The sequence below is a fragment of the Pectinophora gossypiella genome, chromosome 1, assembly GCF_024362695.1.
Source record: "Pectinophora gossypiella chromosome 1, ilPecGoss1.1, whole genome shotgun sequence".
NCBI lineage: Eukaryota > Metazoa > Arthropoda > Insecta > Lepidoptera > Gelechiidae > Pectinophora > Pectinophora gossypiella.
This window is the reverse complement of record NC_065404.1, coordinates 6270102-6291262: the sequence shown is the minus strand read 5'-3', so window position 1 is coordinate 6291262 and position 21161 is coordinate 6270102. Positions and strand designations below refer to the sequence as shown.

The following is a 21161-nucleotide window of genomic DNA, read 5'->3' as shown; positions in this document are numbered from 1 at the left end:
TTTATGTACTATTTAGTGCTGAAAAACAGCAATTGTTAAAAAAGTAATGGTTAAGACAACTTGTTTGCAAACGCTGATTACGCTGCCCATTCTGAATGGTTATAGGCGTTAACGGACATTAAAGTGCCCTCTACCTGAAGCACATTTGTATTCACACAAAAATAGCTTCGGTTTTAACCAGAAACCAGAATGAAGTGAGATTATTTTTCCATTGTTAGTAAAATAAGCAGTCTTTTTCAACGCGTAGGATGCGCTCGGGGAAATGCGTGGGATATAAGCTGACTGAGCTATAAATATGATCTTCTATACGGAGATTATAATTTATCTATTTGATCAGAAAGGAGGACAGAAAAGTTGGATTGTATATTGTGGATATCGTATTTGCATATACATATTTTTGTCTCTCACAAAACACGCTTAATACCTAAATAAATCAAGAGGCATGCGGTTCCGGATAAAACTGGTGTGAAGTATGACTAGATTAATGAGTTTTATCGTGAAGGGGAAAGGTAATTTTTAAGATTTATTTATTATTTGTTTAATAGAATAAGCGGTTGGGGCAAACGAAGAGGCGCAGCGTCGGTAGCAGTGGAGCAGAAGGCTCGATCGCTCATACCACAGAGCGACCTCCCAGCTCTCGCCTACTACATGGAAGAGTACGCGGCGAGGAGACTCACTCCCGACGCCTTCCTCACCGTCTTGAGGGATCTACTTGACACGCCGCAGAAGGTAAGAAACTTGAGTGATTGAAACGTAACATGATTAGAGTGTCATATTATCTCCCGTCTCTTTCATACTACGCTGTATACCGTTAGTGCAAAAGAGACATGTTTCACTCTAATCATGATATTTTTAAGGGTAATAATGTGACTAGTATTAATCTTAGAATACAATACATAGATAGTTACGGAAAAGTCAGTACTGTTAGATAGCAAAGAATCGATCGACCTAATATCGACTAATACATTACTATACTATGCTAATGAACGTCACAACACTAGCTTCCGAACTTTGAGAGATCTAATTCCCGCGCATTGAGACGACTGTAAAATGTTATCTTATTGAAATGTAAATTTAAAAGTAACTATATGTCCGGAAGCTCGTCGGTACCGATTAGTTAGCAATGTATATAGTAGTATCTAAAGATATTATTGTAAATATCAAGACTTATGGTTCTGCATACCTCGGTTAATGTAAGTACATATCATGGTTAATCGTCAGGTATCATGTGCGGCGTATTTACGCATTATACAATTAAGTAGTATAATCATCTTGTTTCCACTGTGCGCTAAGAAGTTTGCAGCTATTTATAAATAGCTCTGTTTACGTAATTGGAGTTGCGCTTGAAGTAATGACGTCATGTGTTCTACAGGGAGTAGGTACACGTTAAGAACTTGAGCTCTTTGCGTAACGAGCTGGTTGCAGTAGAGCTGTTGACGTATAGTTCGTACTTATTTGGAAACATGTTCCAATAATAGTCGATCTTCATAGAAGACAACTTTTTGTAGAAACTGTGATCGCTTAGACAATTCCGCTGGATTATGTCTGACTCTCTACGTCTATCCAGCGGACGGCAACAAACTGAATAAATAAACAAGATTAAATAAGTATGCATAATCGAAAGAGATATTGATAAATATTCAAAAGCCTATTTTTATTACTTTAAATACTTTGAGAATATTAACTGAAGCGGAGACGGTTCAATAGCTTTTTCACTCTTTATGCACGGGTCAGTAAACTTCCACGAGTAATTGAATTGAAAAATCTTCTAATACTTTTTGACTGTCGATATTCTCAAAATTCCATTAATCTTTCAAATTATCGTGTCAGTATCGGAAATGTTGATGTTGTGAAATCGGTTTATCTGGAAATATTTATCTGGTATCAACCGGTTGCCGGACTAGCGGCAGTTAATGGAACGTGTTAATTGACTCTTCGCGCCATTCAGTTGTAACTAAAAGGATTTCGTTCATTATTCTTCAATAGTTGGCCTCTCTATCCGCCTGAAAGCCTTTTGTATCGCTTCTTTTGTGTATTATTCGTCTCACTACAAGGAAGCTCGCGGGATTGATTAAAGAGCTTATAGTTAATTAACGTCCGAGAATGTTACCTATAATGGAACAATATATTGATTGAGAATAGTACCAGTATTGTAAACTACACTTGAAACAAAATGATTTTACTTACATTATTGTTTGTGAATATTCCTAATATTTTTGTCAGTTTTTAACGTAAATGACGTTTATTTCGTGAGTTTCTCTTCGTAATTCTTTGCTCTTGTTTGCTTGTATACAACATGTATTTCATGGTGTTAACTCCAATTAACGGTTTAAGAAGTATTTTATCATCTTATGTTCTTTTATTTTATACAGATATATCCAACTCATGCCTATTTCCCACCGAGGTAAACAGAGACTAAGGAATTTTATCTGCTTAGATCCTGACATATTTTCAGACAAGCGCACCGGTTCAGAATAGACCGTTCTAAACTTTTTTACGGACATCCCCAATTTGATCAATGTACATTTTTACTTTTTTTGAACAAGATTTTTTTGTTGTTGTAGTATACGCTTCTAACGGAAATCAGGGAGTTCATGCTGCCTGACGACCGGCCGAGGTTCGACGAGCTGGTGTACAGGCGGGGGGAGGAGCCGCTGGATCACCATCTCAAGGTATACCCCTTTGTTTACTTCCTTCCCAGTTATGATGTTGGATAACAAAGGGAAGCTTAAGTCTTTGTGAGGATATCCATGAATACAAACCACGGATAGTCAGCTGCGTATATAGGCGATCCACAGAGGCGCTGCAAACTGCAACATTACGTCGTACCCAATAGTATCGATGTTAGCTAGATAATGTGGAATCTATACAAAATAGGCGCCTGCGGAATTTCGTGACGGTGTGCGTGCTGCATTGTGAATAAATCGCTCTATACTTAAGGCCCTTCCTCACTAGGACACTATGGTTACGCCGCCAGCGGAAAATTATTCGGGATCCGGTTGCCGGCAACAAATTGGTTGCGTACGGATTATTCAACTGCATGATGATGATGATTTTTTGTGGTGGCCCAATCGTGGTGGGAGAAAGACTCTTAGTCCGAAATAGACAGTATGGTAACTCTAGATCGTAACGCAGACTATGAATTAGTTATACATATTGTACCTACTGTCTATTACGTTCTAAGGCCGGGTTTCCACTGACGCGGAGATGGGCGGACAAGAGCGGAGATGTGCGGATTTGACCCATCACAGCGTTCGAGAGAGCGAAAAACGAAGACGCTCTGTCACTCTCTTCCTGCAGATCTCCGCTCATCTACGCACAGCTCCGCGTCAAAGGAAACGTAGGCATTCCGTAGTTTGTGTTGGGCCAAGCGTCACTCTTCTCTGCTTTTTCGAAAACATCAAAATAAATTTCTCCTGATTTTGACATTTAATTAAATAGTAATTTTATTATTTAATAGAAATTGCATTTTAAATCCATTTGTTTATCTTTACTATGCCTCTGCTGTTTCGATAACAACGCTATTCTAAATTGACTCTAATTGACCTTAATAAACACACTTATAGGTACCTACGTTCTTTAGATTGCTCTACAAAATACGGGGATATGTATTTTATTTCGGTTCCGGCTTACAAGACAGTCTTATCTCTAAAGAGACATTAGCATCCTTTGTTATCAGAAAGCGGCGGTAAAAACGTATTTTCGGCGTGTTCATTAGTCCGGCTTCCAGTGAATAATCTCATAATCCAGCTCACCTGGAGGCACTAATTAGAATTTCGCGCTCCGTTAGGAACGCAAGCAACCCCTGACTCAGCTTAATTTAGCGTTTTTCATCCAAATCATTATCGAATTAATACCTCGAGTTTCTGCCGCGCAAATTACTTAACATTCTCAAACGAGCATTTCATATTTCAATCGGAATGCAGTGTAATTTCATCGATCGACCATTCGCGGAATCGTACGTGTGCATTATTGGTACGCGCCAGCTTAATTAAAAACTACAGATGAATTATGAATGAAGGTTCAAATTAATACTACAAAGCATACCTACATATCTTTTCGAGTTGTACACAATCGTAGAACGAACACATGCATATATAACTCTCAGATTGTAGAGCTTTTTAGTGTTCTACTTTAATATTTGAGGCACTCTAGAGGATAAGTAGAGTATTGTTGTGCCTTGTACACATGGCATAGTTGACGGCAAATTTGTTGTAGCGCGGGGGCGAGAGGCACATGCTGCCGTCCTCGACGATGCACGAGTTGCACGACCCGGTAAGTGCACACGCACCTTTAGAATAGTTGTTCTGTCGTTGCATGTTTTTGTGCTCGTATGATTGTGCTATGAGGCGATATTGGATTGTTTCAGCCACTCCTCATAGTACAACGAAAACGTTTGTCGTAGTAGTGTTTTCTTATAAGCATACGCAATCGTGTAGTTATACAAGGTACATTAACACTAATTGAAACTAGACTAGACAAAATATCCGGAAACACACGCGGTACACATGTCCTAATTTCACAAACGAAATACGCAAAATTCGGCAAAACCTCGTTGAGTGAGTGCCCTAACGAACCATTCATACGCAATTCGGAACAACCTGCTCTATGCTCCCATAATTTGCACTCCTGGTTTGAGCAGGCAACTCTACTTCTTTTTGTAATCTTTTATTTCCTACTAATACACTGTCCTAGGGTCACGTGTAAATATCATAATTATGAATTGATATTTAAATGTTGCTCTTGAAGCTAGTTATTGTGCCAAAAGTACAGGAAGTAAAAGTTGGAAATAGGGCGAGTGGGTGAGGCTGAGGGTTGTTGTTGTAGGAGGGGCCGGCGGAGGCGGCGCTGGTGGCCGACCACCGCTCGCCGTCCGAGGACTCCGGCCTGGGCCTGCCGCCGCACGATCATGCCTACAGGTGACCACTACCACCACCCCATACACATAGATATCTAGCCTCTATGTAGCAGGTACGACACATAACAGAAACGACGACCTCTCGCGCTAGACGTTTACGTAACCTGCGGACACCCTCCGGGCACACCGTGTCATCAGAACTGAAAGCTCCGTCGTACTCCTAATGAGCGAGGCGTAAATCCCTCGTAACCATCGCTCTCATAAAGACGCTTAAACGTTAAAGCACCCTCTAAAGTGCGAAAGCAAAGGCTGAGTCCTCGTCGAGAGTTCGCTTTCGTCCGCTCTTTTGCATCTCAGAGCGAAAATAACCCGTCGTTTTCACAGGCCCTTGTCTGAGCGCTCACTCTCGCGGCGGAGCATCTCATTGGCCGTTCGCCAGCGCTCCCACTTTTATTTCTCATTGGAATCGATTGCTTTACGGCGGCATAAACGTTCGCATTAACTGTCAACGACGGGTTTATGCCGCTGTCCTGCAAGAAAAAGGGCGCTTTCAAATTTACTGTCCCTGAAGATGCTTCGCAATGATTCTTAAGATCTTGCCAAGACTTCAGCGTAAATAACGAATAGCCTTTCCTCCTTTCGACGACCCAATTCAGGCGTTGCGGTTGTAATTGCGAGATTGCGAGACGTACGAAAAATAAACACAAAGTACCTGCTTAGATGAACTGTGAAGCTTAGCTAAGTGGTTTGATATGCATGTGAGATGATTGATATTTGCGTGGCGGTATTTACGTATATTTAGAAGAATGCTACGTGTAGGAATGATGATGTACGGCATTGTAAATATAAGCTTGTTGTTGTTGCGTGTTGGTTTGTTGCCGATGATGACTGGTGTTATGTGGGGCAGGAGCGGGCGCGGCTGGCGCGCGGCGGGGGATGCGCCGCCGCCCGACGACGACCTGGAGCCACCACACGAGGTGATTTTGCCAGAATTACCTTCTTACACTTACTATCGACCACATTCACTTCTCTGCGCCTTGTGTCTAGCATCCTGGGTGTCACTCTTCTGACTCATCGATACCATTCACACACTCTCTTCTTATAACTTCCTTGCTCTCTTTTTAAAGCCTGTAGATCTGGATAGAGACTATCTGAACCGAGGCTTCAGGAGATAGTTTACTAGAGCTAATTTATGTGTTTGATGGATCTGCCTCCCGCGTGGTGGGTTGGGTGGGCGTGTACGTGACGAACTATATCCCTGCTTTTTCGGACCCCATGGCGAGGGCACAGGTCGGTGTGCCCTTGCGTTCCTTCTGCTAACAAGTAGATTTAGTCGGAGTGGCACCTCGGCAATACCACTGAGTACACACCTCACGTTTTGTTGCATGTCTCGATGACGGCTAGAGAGTAGAACTTCACACCACTCACTACTATGGCCGTTATTTCCTGTAAACAGTCGAGGGGTAAATCTGGCAAAATTATACCATTACATCTAGCAAAGTGGTCTGTGGGGAGTATTGGCAGTTTGGGTGTAGATATTCTAGCAATATATCGGTAATAGCGGCCAGCTACCTACAGCGATCTCTTCTCAGGCTATTAGATTAGTATAGATTCAGTAGTATCCTTTCTCAAACGTATTTTCCTTTCTACGGGCGCTTATATCTTTTATCCACTATCTGTTTTATGTTTCCGAAATTACATATTTTTTGAAGTTTTATTCGATTCTCAATGTGTTTTTTTTTTTAATTTAATATACTTAACTAACAAAATTAATAACGTGTTGTCTGTTTATCTGGATTAGAATAAATATAAAATTAAAAGCGATGAAAAAATATTGAAATAAGTACAAATTATGTTCGTAGGTTTGTGAAATGTTTAATAATATATTTTCTTATCAGTTAAGTACTTCGTTGTTATAAAAGACATGCATTAAAAAATTTACGACCTGCACTCTACAAAAATGATGTGTGACCAAACGATTCACATTAACGATGACGTCACAGATAGCGGTATAAAGCAAGGGCGCGTGTTTAGACGGCTATTTTAGCACGGAGAAACATCGGCTCGTTGGTCTAGGGGTATGATTCTCGCTTCGGGTGCGAGAGGTCCCGGGTTCAAATCCCGGACGAGCCCAATGTTTCGATTTTTGGCATTTTATCTTTTGTAGTTTCGTTTTCTAATGGCGAATTCTAATTTGAAGTATTTAGACGTTTTATTAAAAAAAAAAGACTCGCTAAAAGTAATTTATCCTTCGTTACTGTGATAAAAGAGATTGTTCGGCAGTACAGGAGGGAAGTGAGTGAGTAATAAGCTAATGGAGGGCATTATGAGGTAACTCATGTAATGAATAAATAGGTCGTCGAGCGGGTGCGACACCGCCCCACCTGTTCGCGCTTCTATGGTCGTACGTACTACCACGTACTACGGCGCGGTGTACGTACGCATCCGCATATTGGTACTTTCAATAACTCTTTTATCAATTATTTCTATAGTAACTACTTCGAGTACTACGTAATTTTATAAACCTTCTATTGTATGTTTCATTGATGTATAAACAGAATCGTTCGCTATACTTTACTCTCAAATGTGTAATATTTTTCCATTAATAAACTTTTTTGAAAATTATTTATTTAAGTGTCCATGTTTTAGTAATGTTCAATTTAATTGAGTTTAAAAAATGTATAGTTAAGTCTACATACAAAAAAAGTTATAAAGTCGATATCTACAAACTTAAACAACCCAAAAATAAGCTTAAAAAGTGAATCAATGGATTTGTAGGTATAGAAACTCAAACAAATCTCGGCACGTAGGTATTAATTGAATATGTGACTACGCTGTTGTTCACAAAATTCTACTATTTACATAACCAAGTATCAAAACGCTGTGAGATTGTAAAAAGTCAATCGATTTTTTTTTGCTGATTTACTCATTTATAAATTGCAAAGTCTACGTTTTATGCATTCAGAGCTGCAAGATGAGCATCTTCTGTGAGTTACTGCTTAGTAAGTTTTCTCGGTTTGACAAAGGGTGTTTAAGAAAAGTTTGAACTTATGAATCGCACGGATAGAGTCGCGAAAACGACTGGGAAGAGTAGCACAAAAAGATAAAAGAAAGTTATAATGAAATAACCAGTTCTAGGATATTTATTTGCATAGCATAATTACGTTATTTTACACAGAATAGTGTATCATAACATTATTATAAGAGTTTGATATAATATGGAGCATATACGCATACTAGCATAGCATAGTGAATTGTGCATTGTTGTTTGTGTGGCTATAGTGCAAATTTTGTGGCGATGACGTCATAAATCGTCTGAAACGGACGTATAAGGCCAATGATGATGCATACTACACAATGTTTTTCCACTGCAGGTTGATAAATATACAAGTACAAGTAAATCAAGTCTCAAAAAAACTTCATATCTGGTTGAACCAGAATTCTATAATTTATCGAAAACATTTATCTGAACATCTTTTTAATCTTGCTATTTTTGTTTAATTTAATATAATTGGAACAAATATTAGTATACTTTTAGTATAATATTAGTTAACTTACGTAATATATTTTATGTATTAGCTGTAACTACTGAAGCTGAAGGTGCGCAGATAAAAGGGTTCAAATTGTGGGTCTTAGCTTAGTTTGCTAGGGTTTATCCCCTGGGAATCTATACGAGATTTCGGCTAAAAGATGTCACAGGACCACGTGACGTATTTATGTGTACCTACACTCATAGAACCAATGGTATAATTGTTTATTGAGAATAGATTAGGGTAATATGACCAAGAGTAGCTCGGTGGCGCAGCGGTTCACGCGCTCGGTCTGCGATTGTTGAAGTAAAGCAACTTTCGCAAAGGCCGGTCATTGGATGGGTGTCCACAAAAAAAAAAGTTTTCATCTCGAGCTCCTCCGTGCTTCGGAAGGCACGTTAAGCCGTTGGTCCCGGCTGCATTAGCAGTCGTTAATAACCATCAATCCGCACTGGGCCCGCGTGATGGTTTAAGGCTCGATCTCCCTACCCATCCATAGGGAAGGCCCGTGCCCCAACAGTGAGTACGTTAATTGGCTGATGATAATGATTTTACGTATTTCACATGTACATACATGTGAACTAAAATAAACCATATAAGTACTTTTAAATCAAAATCATAATAATTAGGAAGTTTCTGTGCATAAGAAACAGATTTTATTTTATTGTGACATGAAGTTAAATACGTTTACTATGTAATAAATAACATTTCAGCTTATCCAAGGGACGCATTATATTTTACATGATCACAATTACACTAGTGTTAGGGACGTCTTAAAGTAGGCTTTAAGGGTTCTCTACTGGGTTGTGACGTAAGCAATTCCGGTGCCGAATCGTCGGAGGCAGCCATTTGGTGACGTCATAAAGATAACACAGCCTTAATTCGGGGTTGTTGAACCTCGCTTAAATCTGCTTCGCTTGGATATTTTTAGAACAATATTGGTGACATTTATCATAAGAGATAGAGTTATATATATATACATATATATATATATATTATAATATTTAGTAGATATTAAAAAGGAGGAGTATTTTCTACATTAAATTCATTTTATACACGTTGCTCTCTTGTCGGAAATACTGTTTGAACAAAAAGAAAATCTCACCTAGGTTAATTGTAAAAGTTTCTAAAATATGAAAGTTAAAGTTTCGAGATGTATAAAAGAGTTATTTGCACAACTTTATTTATATTGTTTGGAGTTAGCATATAATACAAGTTTTGTAATATTTTTTGTGTAAGTACATACTTGTATATAAACTAGATCATAATACTTGTAATATAATACGAGTATACGCGCAGGTCCGTGTGCTCTACGGACTATTCCTATCACACGGCCTATAGACGAGCCTATTCGTGCCTAGACGTGCCGTGTGATAGGTATTCGTCATTAAATGCAACTTTTTCAATGCAATATTTGATATTGAGATGCAAGTGGTTTATGTTGAGGTTTCCATAAATTTTATGAATTCAAGTTTTACGCGGTTATTATTATAATCACATTATAATTAAAACACATAATATGTTTGAGCTTTACACAGTTATTACCGTAATCACATCATAATTAAACACATAATACTGGGTTCCGGGTTATTCCTGAATTAACGCGGTAAGAACCCTGTATTATGTGTTTTAATAGTGAACTTTATATTAAGTATGTACTAGAGATTCGGGGACCTTATTTTTGAATCCTCAACTCGCGGGCGACAATATATATACCTTTGCAAATGACAAGTTTTGATGTACTACGTGAAATGGGTATATATTTTCGGACATTATTTTTAGGCGAGCGAGTCAAAAATAAGTCCCTCGGTCCAGCTTATTTTTTGCTCAATAGACTTCCTGGAGTAATGGGGATCATGACAATAAAATATGCTTTTTACGATTAACCTGATATGACACCGTGGCCCTGATTCCTGCAGACAGCTCCTAAAAAAACGGATGGATGCTTGAAAGTAAAATGAAATAAAATGCTAATTTAATCTAGAAATAAAAGCCAGTCTAAGATGATCAAAAATCAATCTAACTTTTCGACTTATTTTCGAATTTTATTTATCAATTAAGTAATAATGAGTACCTACAACGTTTAACCGCTTTTATTGTTGACGTCACAGGACGGTATTTTCATACAAACACCAAAGAAAACTTTCGTTTTGACGTTTTGTAAAAAGTATCTCATTTGACTAGGTTATAAACTAGCCTACTGTTAATTTTAAAATGAATGAATAACCTGGTAGAATAAAATTGGCATCTCGCTCATATGCAACCCGTTTAACATGTGCTGTCATCTTAACTGTGTCGGATTATTGGCCAGTATAAAATTTTTCAAGGATTTTTTTCTGCCTAAAATAGACGTATTAATGTTTCATAAATTTTATATCTGACGATTACCCGTCCCTTTCTTTTTCAGCTAATAAGAAAATGACAGGTATAACTAAAAATAAAATTAGATGGTGTGTACAGGAATCAGCACCACTATGTATTTATATAATAATGTGTAAATAAACTTGTAGACTGTACTGTACCTGGTGTATAATATATGGTATGAGATCATAACGTTACCGGAGGTAACGAGCCCCCCGGGATACACGTAGAGCCGTGCACCAAATCCGGGATGATATCGATTTTATCATACATGAATATTAATTAATACTGAGTGTATAATCCATATTGATTACTCGATGAAAATAGGTTTCTTCTCGTGCTTTGAATGTTATAGGTAGCTTTATATGAAACATATGATTGAACTTCTGCGGATTGTACACCTATAACTTATAATACCGTTAGCCGTTGGACCCGGTTACTACTTACTGATGTAAGTAAGTAGTTGTTTGGCGGCTCTATAATAACCCTGACACCATGGTTGATGAGGTTGGTAATCCACCTCACAACCCACACGATAGAAGAGACTTATAATAATACACGTTAGCAACAACGTATAACTACATAATTGTATAATATGTAATTATACGCTGTTGCTACGCAAATACAGGTCATTAGTGACATCGTACCGAATATTGAAGGGGATGATTCACACCATGCTTCTGAGTTAACATCAAGTGGATTTTTCCATCGCAGAATTAATGATTTTTTCAATTCTATACATTTGCGATGCAAAATTCAATTCAGTTGATATCAAATGGGATTTCCTGTCAGAAAAATCATAAAAAATTTAGTGTTTTATAAAAATTATTTTCAGTTTCATAATTTTGCGACGGAAAATTTCACTTGATATCCACTCAGAATCATATATGAATCACCCACAAAGTTTTCGTTACGGTATCACTATCACCCTGCATATTTTACTATATGTATGATTCATTCATATATTGTATCACTATATAAAATATGCTACGAGCAGTACCTATACGTGATATTATAACGCCTCAGAATATTTCGGGTACTTTCCCCTTTACAAACAAGAGGCTCATCAAACAAACAATCTTAACTTCCTCTTTTAATGAAAATTCTCACAGTGTTTAACTTTGCGGTTTCTTATAAATACCTTTGTTTCATAAACACCACAAAGATTTAATTAAGAAAGATACATTTTTCATTAAAATTCTGCAATAAATTTTCTTTTGAGTGTTGTATTCATCGATTTAATTTTAGGGAAGCCCAAAATATGAGAACCTTTCACTTTCGCTCGGCTATTGTGTTCAACAAACTCGTACAGTATGCGAACCATAAAATTAGAACTCTAACGTAATTTTCCAAGGGACCCGGAAGATGTATCTCCCTAAAGTACCCTTCCCTTTATCTACACACGGACGACAAAATGCGTCATGTAGGATTTGGTGTCAATAAATAAAATCAAGACTTTTGGTCTGTAAGTTGTAGGCAAAAATAAAATATTCAAATATAATTTTCTTTTCAGGTCACATTTGACAAATACATAAAAAGTCAAAATGATAAACTTCTAAAATAGATTTTTTTTTTCAATCATTACTTTAAACAATTGGGACATGTACTAGGTTCACGATAAATTATGAAATTCTGATTACTAAATAAAGACACATCTAAAAGTAATGAAAAGCTTTTTCTTTTTTTTCTATTTAAGTAATTTATTTATGAATTTGAAACAAGAAAAACGTATTAATAAGTCCGGCATTCTAACACATTTTTCTATGACGTCACAGTGCGCTTTTTCAAACAAATTCGACAGTCATTCCGTGTTTTGACGTTTAGTAAAAAGTAGCTGATTTGACTAGTTGGAAACTAGCCTATTTACCTACCTACTCAATTTTCTATGAATAAACAATTAGAACGCACTATCGCCGGTGTAATCAAATGTACTAGGACTGAAAACATACCTATTATCTTTTTCGTTTGTCCGTGTGTCCACGTTAAACTCCACTAAAGTCGAATGCGTAGCTGTAGCCCAACAAGCGTAGCGCTACGGGCGGCGTGTCGTAGCAAGCAGTGTGCGATGCGCCGCGCCGTCGGCATGACGTCGCGCCGACGGCGTCGCGTTGCCTTCCGCGACTACGTGCCCATGGACGTCAAAGCCATGGCCAAGGTATTATTTTTTTACAATTCATAGGTACCTAGCTTGATAATTAAAATAAATTAAATACATTTTCGTTCTTTATTTGATTTTGAATGGGTTTCAAAACTTTTGAAGTTAAGAAAAGATGTTGTTATTTTTATAAAAGAGAGTAGTAGTAATATTCCTTTAACTAGGTACTTACTTATATATTTTTTCGGACCGTGTTATTTTGTTTACAATAATATAATTATACTTAACTCAATTTACAAGAGATGAAGATATTATTTTAAAATAAGAACATATATTTATACCTTTATCACGTTGTTTATATAATGAATAATTAATGTACAGCGATGGACACGACATCGATAATTCAACTCGGTATCAGAGGACAGATAACGATTCAAATATTTAACTGTATTTCGTTATTTCTTATCTTGTAAACGAATCCAGTCATCACCCTACCATAGCTATCTCGACGACACAATTTTTCATTTAACCGGTCGTAACAGAGCAAATTGTGTCGTGTTTCACCCAATTTATTTAAAAAAATGGTTTTATTTATTAAAATATGTTCAGAGATTCAAACTGTTTACTTTTCATTTCTTCTTTCATTATGATAAAAAAGAATAAAGCGCCTGGCTACATTAAAATAGCAATCTCTAGCATCAGCGGAACAAAGAGAAAGATTAGCAATACCGCCAGGCGTTTTTCAGTGCAAACTGTTTTTTGAGGTTTATTTATAAGCCGTGGTGAGCATAAATGAGCGTCATCGCGTGTTTTGGTCGTTACTCTATGTTCATTATGTGAGCTTGTACCTGTCGCCATCGGTGCCGTCATCGTATCTATTTCCGTGTATTTGTTACATCGCGGAGCTGAGCCGCCGCATGCTGCCGACATAGCGTCAGTATAGCACACAATAGAGCTATCAATATGTCACTCGGATACATTAGATACAACAAAAAAGTTAATTTTGTAAATGCTCAGTGAAAAAACAGACAATAGGTAATCAGCATGGTTCGTTGAACTCTTTTCTATGGAAGAACTGTTACAACTGCGATTTGAATAGTGCTTACATTATGCCATGTTTAGTTGCAGTATTGTTTAAGTATATAAAATTATAATTAGTAACTATATTTGAGAACGACTAGCATGCGATAAAATAATCGGTTTACGTAAATATGACGAAAATAATACTGAAAATTGAGATAAGCAGTATTGAACCAAGGTTAATGTGTGAGCTGTATCAGTTGCGTGACTTTTCCAACGTTCGGTGTTTTTGTATGAGAAATGTATTGCGTCAGAGGTTACGATAACAAGCGATGTGCGGAAACTTTCAGCACGCGAGTATCTAAGGCGGCACTTAGCAGGCGGTCCCGGCTGAGCACCTGGGAGGACTTATTTATTTAGCAAAAACAGTAGCAAACTTTGAGTGTTTCTACCGCACCTGGGACCATTAGTAGATAAATCATCTACAACAGTATCGCCCACTTCTTCAAAACTTTAAATTACCCCAAGTTGTTTGTTTGCTACACCGTAAGTTATAATTAAGTAAGTAAGTGATTTACAAGCTAGATAACATTCCGGGACTTGGCACCTCCAGAGGCCGTATCGGTCGCCGCCAGCGAAACTGTGCCAACATGCAAAAATAGCGCGAAAAATCAATTGCATCGAGACAGTTGGTCATCCCCTGCAGTCTGATTGTGAGGCTTCGCTGACTCACACCCGCGGCTTACAATATTCTTAAGATTTTCAAGTACTTACTAAACTCCTTCAAGTTCCCACGTAAAAGTGTCTCTACGTTATAGCGTTCCTTATTTCTTTCCGTGCTCGTTTTCTTTCCAAGTATTTGTGTTATAATTTGACTGCATGTTTCGATGTTGTATACGTAGCATAATCTCAGCTTTTAAATGTTTCGGTGTAAATTTCCAAACTTGTATATCTTGTAGTTTAAGGTGGAGAGTTTTGACAGACGAGTTAAAGTAGGATCCATTACCTGCTCGTAAAAAGAGTGTAAAAGAGTTGTAAAATATTCAAGTTCTCTTTCACTTTTGTGTACTAACTTCTAGATTTTATGCTCTGTAATATCATATCTGTTGAATCTCCCTTGTTAGCTTGCCAAAATATTTGATATTCCTAAAGGAAAATAACTAAGGGTTAATTTACATGCAGAGCTGCAGCGAGGGAGATATTATAATGTGACATTACCAACATTCCTACATGCTGAAAATACTGAATTCGGCGTTTGAATTTTAAGGAATTTGGTCATTGATATTATAATTTTTAAAGGAGTATTAAAGATTATAAATGTATTGTTCAGGAGTACGAGGAGGAGGGGAGGAGATCGAGGAGGCACTCCTCGCCGTGCAACTCCAGAGAGGGCAGCACTACTGCGCTCCACACACAACACTACGACGACACTGTAAGTACTACCCATGGTGCTACTAAACACGTGTCTTTGGATAACTTTAAAATACAATCTACGATGATCCACTGTTGGGAACAGGCGTCCCATTGAGACCTCCTTGATCAATTTAGGCTCGGTCAGAATAAAAAACTAAATGACTTGTCGGTCGGCTTCATGTCATGAATTAGTGAGAGAGAATTAACTTGATGAATTAACTAGAATGATACAAAACGATATGATCCTTATTCCAAATCTTAAGTCAATTGATTCGTCCAGCCTAGCGTGGTGGATTTATTGGAAATGGTAGAAAATTTAAAGAAGATGTCGTCCTTGACCGTGCAAAAAATATCTGCAGTCATAAAAAAATAAAATTATTCGAATAAGTACTTTTAATTACCTACCAACCAATTAAAATATGTTAATGTTTCACCACGACATTCGTAACGCGAAATACAGGCGAATTTTAAAACTCGCATTAAATATTTCAGTAAGTACTACTAATGTACTTTTAACGTGTTAGCACATGATGGATGCGTTAATATAATTTTTTATGAAACTTTTCTCCGCAGAAAAAATAACACCTAGATACTATGTTATTTTCAGTGAATGATTTTCCTAAACATTTTTCAGCTAAATAGAACACATGTATGTATGAAACAAACATATTTACTTACATATTTATGGGCGGTCAGAGGCATGTTGTACTGTAGGATGATATTGACGTTTGGATTATAACATATTTATAACATAATCCATCATATTGAACATATTATTAGCCCTTAGAAGAATTCAGTTTAATTCTAAGTTGATTTTAATAACAAGTATTTTAGAAAATCAACATTATTATCACGACACCAAATAGTCATGCAATAGAAGTAATTAATAGATAAAGAGTTAATTTGTCCTTGAGTTCAATAACAGTAAGATTGCGTGATTTTAAAAACGAGGTGAATTTCTTCAAGAGAGAACTTTTGAAAAGTGGCACACACACTCACGGAGCGCGTTCGCACGTTCGGTCAACTCTATATGTAATGGCTGTGTATTTTTATTATTCCGCAAAAAAAGCCAATTTTATTGCAACCATATTAGCGAAAACCTCATAATACGTGAGCAACCTTGGACTTATACCCACTTATTTGCTATTTTATAACATTGTAACGGTCGATTACTCAAAAAGGAGAAAGAATACATCTACTGTTCGCTGACCCAAAAAAGCTATATTTATAACGGTCATAAATATTAGCGAAATCATATATGGGAGTAACCTTGGATTTTGGGTGGTTGTCGGACTGACATATGATGCTATCAAGTGTCCATGTATTAGCGTCGGTTATAGATTGTCTCGTCTCGTGGTGGCAGGTTGGCTCGTCTGTAACTGAATAGTTTGGCGGCCCGCCAGCCCTCGCCACAGCCATCCTCATCTTATTGCCCTCTCCAAAACTCAACATGAAAAGTTATTACTTACTCCAGCTTACAGGATTTCCTTCCAGAACCCAAAATAAACAACAAAACGTTAAACAATAATATCATCTTTATTTTCCTACAAAAAGTATTTCATACTCGAGATTCGTATAAACTTAAGCTACGTTATATCAGTCTTAAACTACTACAAAAAGTTAGGCATAACTGGGCTTACTTGAACTATTATCTAACACAATACTGTTTTGTCCAAGAATTTAATGTTGTGAACACAGAGTTGGTACCCACTTCTTATTGTCTAACAATCATGTTGATTATGGAATGGAATATTTTCCTCTGTTTGGAGGCAATTTCAGAGTACAATCACGATATCGTACCAATGTTGAGACGTAATTAGTATGCAACGTATGTTGCGGCGACGTCGGATGTTGCCGCTGTCAGCATTCAATACCGCATGTTGATAAATATCCCACTCGTACATACATTACACTAATTAACAGTTATACTAAAACTATTATCTCGAATTACAAGTGTGTCTCTAATGTCGGCGAAATTAGCAAATCACCTTCATTACTTTTTATGACTGTACTTTCGGTGGAATCTCAGTGTGGAATGGATGATTATCGTCTCTACACAGTTTGTTGTGTTTCACTTACTTGCCATTACCAATTATTACTCTGCTGTCAATGTTTATTTATAAAGCTAAAACATCTTCAATGATACAAATATTCGGACAAATGTCGCCAATGTATTGCTTATATCAACGGATTAACCGATCGAATTCTTTGTGACATTCTGAGCAGTCGCTTTCCTTACCGAGATGGTATCTGCATCTAACGTTTGCGTAATCGTTTAGTAGTGTGCACGGCTGCTCGTATACAGCTGCCTGCCTGTGACAGACCGTGTCTCGCGGCCGTCAGGCTGCGTGAATTACGAGGCGTCCGATCTCCCCGCTTGTTAATCAAGGGACCCATCTAGCGACGTCCCTTATTCACGTCGGTTTAACAAAGGGGTTTGTTTAGCCTCTTCAAAAGTTTAGAGTTATCGTTATCATTCAAACTTGACGTCAATGGACTTTAGTCTACAAGCTTAATCCTAATTTATCTGTAAATAAGCGCGGTCATAGCTTCTCTTGCAACGTTCGACGTAGTTCTTCCGTGGCTTTCGTCAGGTCTTTGGCGTCGTGGTGTCTCTGTTTGGCCATATCAGTGCCGCACTCCTCCAGGTAGTCCTTGGGTGGTTCCGCCGGATATTTCCCGCCAAACTTGGGCCGGGGGATCCTGACACGCTTTACGTCATCGAGCCAGCTCTCCATTTTAAGACAGATGTGGTCGTCACGTACGGATGTGCGTAGTCTTGAGTCGTGTTTCCTGTAAAGAAAAGTATAGTTACTTAGTTATTTACGTAATGTAAGAATAGAACACACGTGTAATTGAACTACGATCAACAATCGTGACTGAAAACTGTTTCCAGCAATTTTTAGGTACCTAGTGTCATATGATGTAAGACGATTTTGCTATCAACGAAAATTGTTTCAAGTCACGAGAGTGAGATATCATCGGAAATTTAGTGCGTAACTTCATATTGCACCCGGCACTCGGGTATCAATTGGAGATTCTATCGTTTCTCATTATGCGAGCGTAGAGGCAACATGCAGTCTGAACGGTCCGTTGGTCAAGAGTTGCGCGATGGTCAGTGGTGCAACCTTTGGTTCCAAGCTGTAACATTCGCGATTCCGCGTCGCGGTGGCGCCACAACGCAGCGTGGGTGCCAATGCCAACGCGAAATGTCTTATAAGGAAAGGTAATCGAGGGCATTGCTTGCAACTTGACCTGACTTGGTTCAGCTTCTTATTCAAATGCATTTAGCACAACTTATGCGTAATCTTAGTAATATATAAATAACGGCTTACAATTAAGTATATTTCCGTTATTACAAAACATGTTTTGCAGTGCAGTATTAATGAATCCCCTATATACAGTAATGAGTCAATAATAAGTCGACTAAGAATGCTTGCTTTCCCTAGTAAAGCAATAAAATACAACTGCATTTGAATGATGCAGTTAGGAACTGCTGGCCTCAACAGTTACAAGTGACCTATAGGTGAAGTGCCTGCGGACAAATGATCGCTGTTCTAAACTCTGACAAGCGATAGATTACCCTGTCATTGCCCGTCTATTAAGCGGTATAACAGACCTACTCTTGATATACGTCTTACTGCAATATCTTTATTGTTAAATACTTACATTTAAGTAACTAATTTGGTCAATCACGTTACGTTTCTACTTCAATTTATATTCTGTCCGTGAATGAAAGATTAAAAAATATCCTAACTTTCAAATTAGGGTTGCTTTCAGAAAATTATTAATGGATACTGTTTTTAACAGTCTTTAAAAAAAAAAACAAGTTTGACGCACGCGGCGTAATCAACGGATACTTGGAAGAGTCCAGAAGTTTATAGTTAGGAAGTATAAAGTTTTTATAGCTCGCAAATTGATGATGACTCGGAGATAGAATCGATTTCGCGGATAGCGGTGTGAAACGAAATATAATGATAGGATAACATAAATAATACCGCGAGCGTGGGAAGACGGCCACTCCACACATTCGAAGACTTATTCTCGAGTATCTAATATCGATCAAGGAAACTGTAATGTTAGATATACCTTCTACATGACCTTTTAAGTAAGAACAGTATATAATTCTCCATTTACGCAACCTAAGATTACTCCAAATCACGTATTTAAACCTTGGTTTATATAAGCGAAGTACAATGCCCATTGTACAATAGTCTTATAATAGGCAGCTTAGTAATCACAACATCTGACTTGTTTATTCTGCCGGTATGGTAACAATTGCGTTTTCAACAAACCACCAGATTGAGGGTTGTTTTAGTTTGCACTCGATAGCTATTCTTTCTTTGGAGCATAAAAACAATTATCCAATTGCATGTTACAATGACGTCATCCATTTCTTGGTAATTAAACAGCTCTATTGAATTTCACGCCGGTAAACAAAGAATAATCTTCAAGAAAATGCGCTTATTGCTTTTTATATTGGCAGTGTTTTTAAACTGGTTTACCGCATGATAATACAGGTGATTAACGATCAGGCGCTGCGCCCGCGCATCACAGACGCTAAGACAAAGATTTTTAATGCACGATTGGCTTTCTCCAGCGAAAGTGTGGCTAAACGGTGGCATTACACTCTTTGACGCTTTCGAACTTCAAATTGCGTGTTTCATATAACAAGGCGGTATATCTAACAGTTGTTTAGATAAAATCATCACAATGCGCTGTCGTCCGCTTTGTATGAATAGCTAATAGGAACTGATACGTACGTCAGATTTATCAGCACTGGAAACGGATGAAATTACTGCCACGCAGTAAGGATGTTAATGTGAAGTAGTGATGTAATGTGCGCGAGAAAGCAGATTGTTATAGCGAATAACCTCACTTTATGGTGCGCTGGTTTAGTTAGGAATTGGTCGCGTCGTGACTCATAGTCGTGGGTGAGAATCGCGACAATCACAGAAAAAGCCGGCACCTACCGACAATACAATGACTCGCAAACATTGATATACAACTATCTAGTAAACCCCACAATAGGACAGATGATTAGCGAATCACCTTTACCGATCGAGGTCGCTTTACAGAAAAAGATACAATATTTTTGGTACGTTATTTCATAGTGAAGTAAAAAGTAATAATAGACATTGAAATCGGTTAGTGATTACTAACGAGAAAGTGCTTTGGACTAGAAGCTTTGGATTGTTCCACACTATAAAAGTCCGGAGGCTATTACTGGTAACTGGCAGTAAAACATGTGTTATAAGTCCTTTTCGTGTGATATATTTGAAGAAATTGCATTTAAAGTATGGGGACAATACGAGTAATGTTTCGCTTGAGAGGAGTACAGGCTTGCCGGAAGTGGCGCGAGACGGCGCGTGCGCAGCCCACGCGCGTCATTCATCCATTAACATTTACAATGGAACATGTAAATAATGGAAAGTAATAGAGAATTAATTATGAGAAACGTAGCCATATCTTAGATATATCTCTTATAAGTATCCATGCGTCGTACGTTAGTATTGTTATTTTAAATCTGTGATGGTAATTACTAATAAAAATCTCGATAAAGAATCGCATTTCAAGTATCAAATAATTTAAATTTATGCCGTCATCAAAGTGTAAACATTTCATAGTCATGTTTCACGTATAAAATATCGTGACTGCGCGAAGAAAGCGCGGGAGTGGAATGCTTCTGTAGGTTATCCCAAATTATACTCTAATGGTCGTTGTTACCGGTACGGGTCAAATTGCTTCAGTAGGTACGTGACACCATAAGTAACACGTCGTGCTGGTAACGTACGTATGTATTACTTTCTCCCGTTGAGTGTATCAGATACTCGCTTAGGCACTTAAAAAGTTTTGTTGTTTTTGAATCCTTTATAAGTCCTTT

General features: G+C 37.8%; 1 protein-coding gene and 1 non-coding gene across 2 annotated transcripts in view; both read left to right on the top strand.

The window, feature by feature from the left end:
- LOC126367875 (whirlin) overlaps positions 1-21161 on the top strand; it is a 98292-nt gene that overhangs the window by 62049 nt on the left and 15082 nt on the right. Inside the window, exons 10-15 of the mRNA XM_050011656.1 lie at positions 546-729; positions 2565-2672; positions 4219-4275; positions 4828-4919; positions 5766-5835; positions 15195-15296. Coding sequence (XP_049867613.1) covers positions 546-729; positions 2565-2672; positions 4219-4275; positions 4828-4919; positions 5766-5835; positions 15195-15296 — 613 coding nt within the window. The remainder of the gene's footprint in view (positions 1-545; positions 730-2564; positions 2673-4218; positions 4276-4827; positions 4920-5765; positions 5836-15194; positions 15297-21161) is intronic.
- Trnap-cgg (transfer RNA proline (anticodon CGG)) lies at positions 6920-6991 on the top strand. The gene has a single exon. It is a non-coding gene; the product is annotated as a tRNA-Pro (tRNA).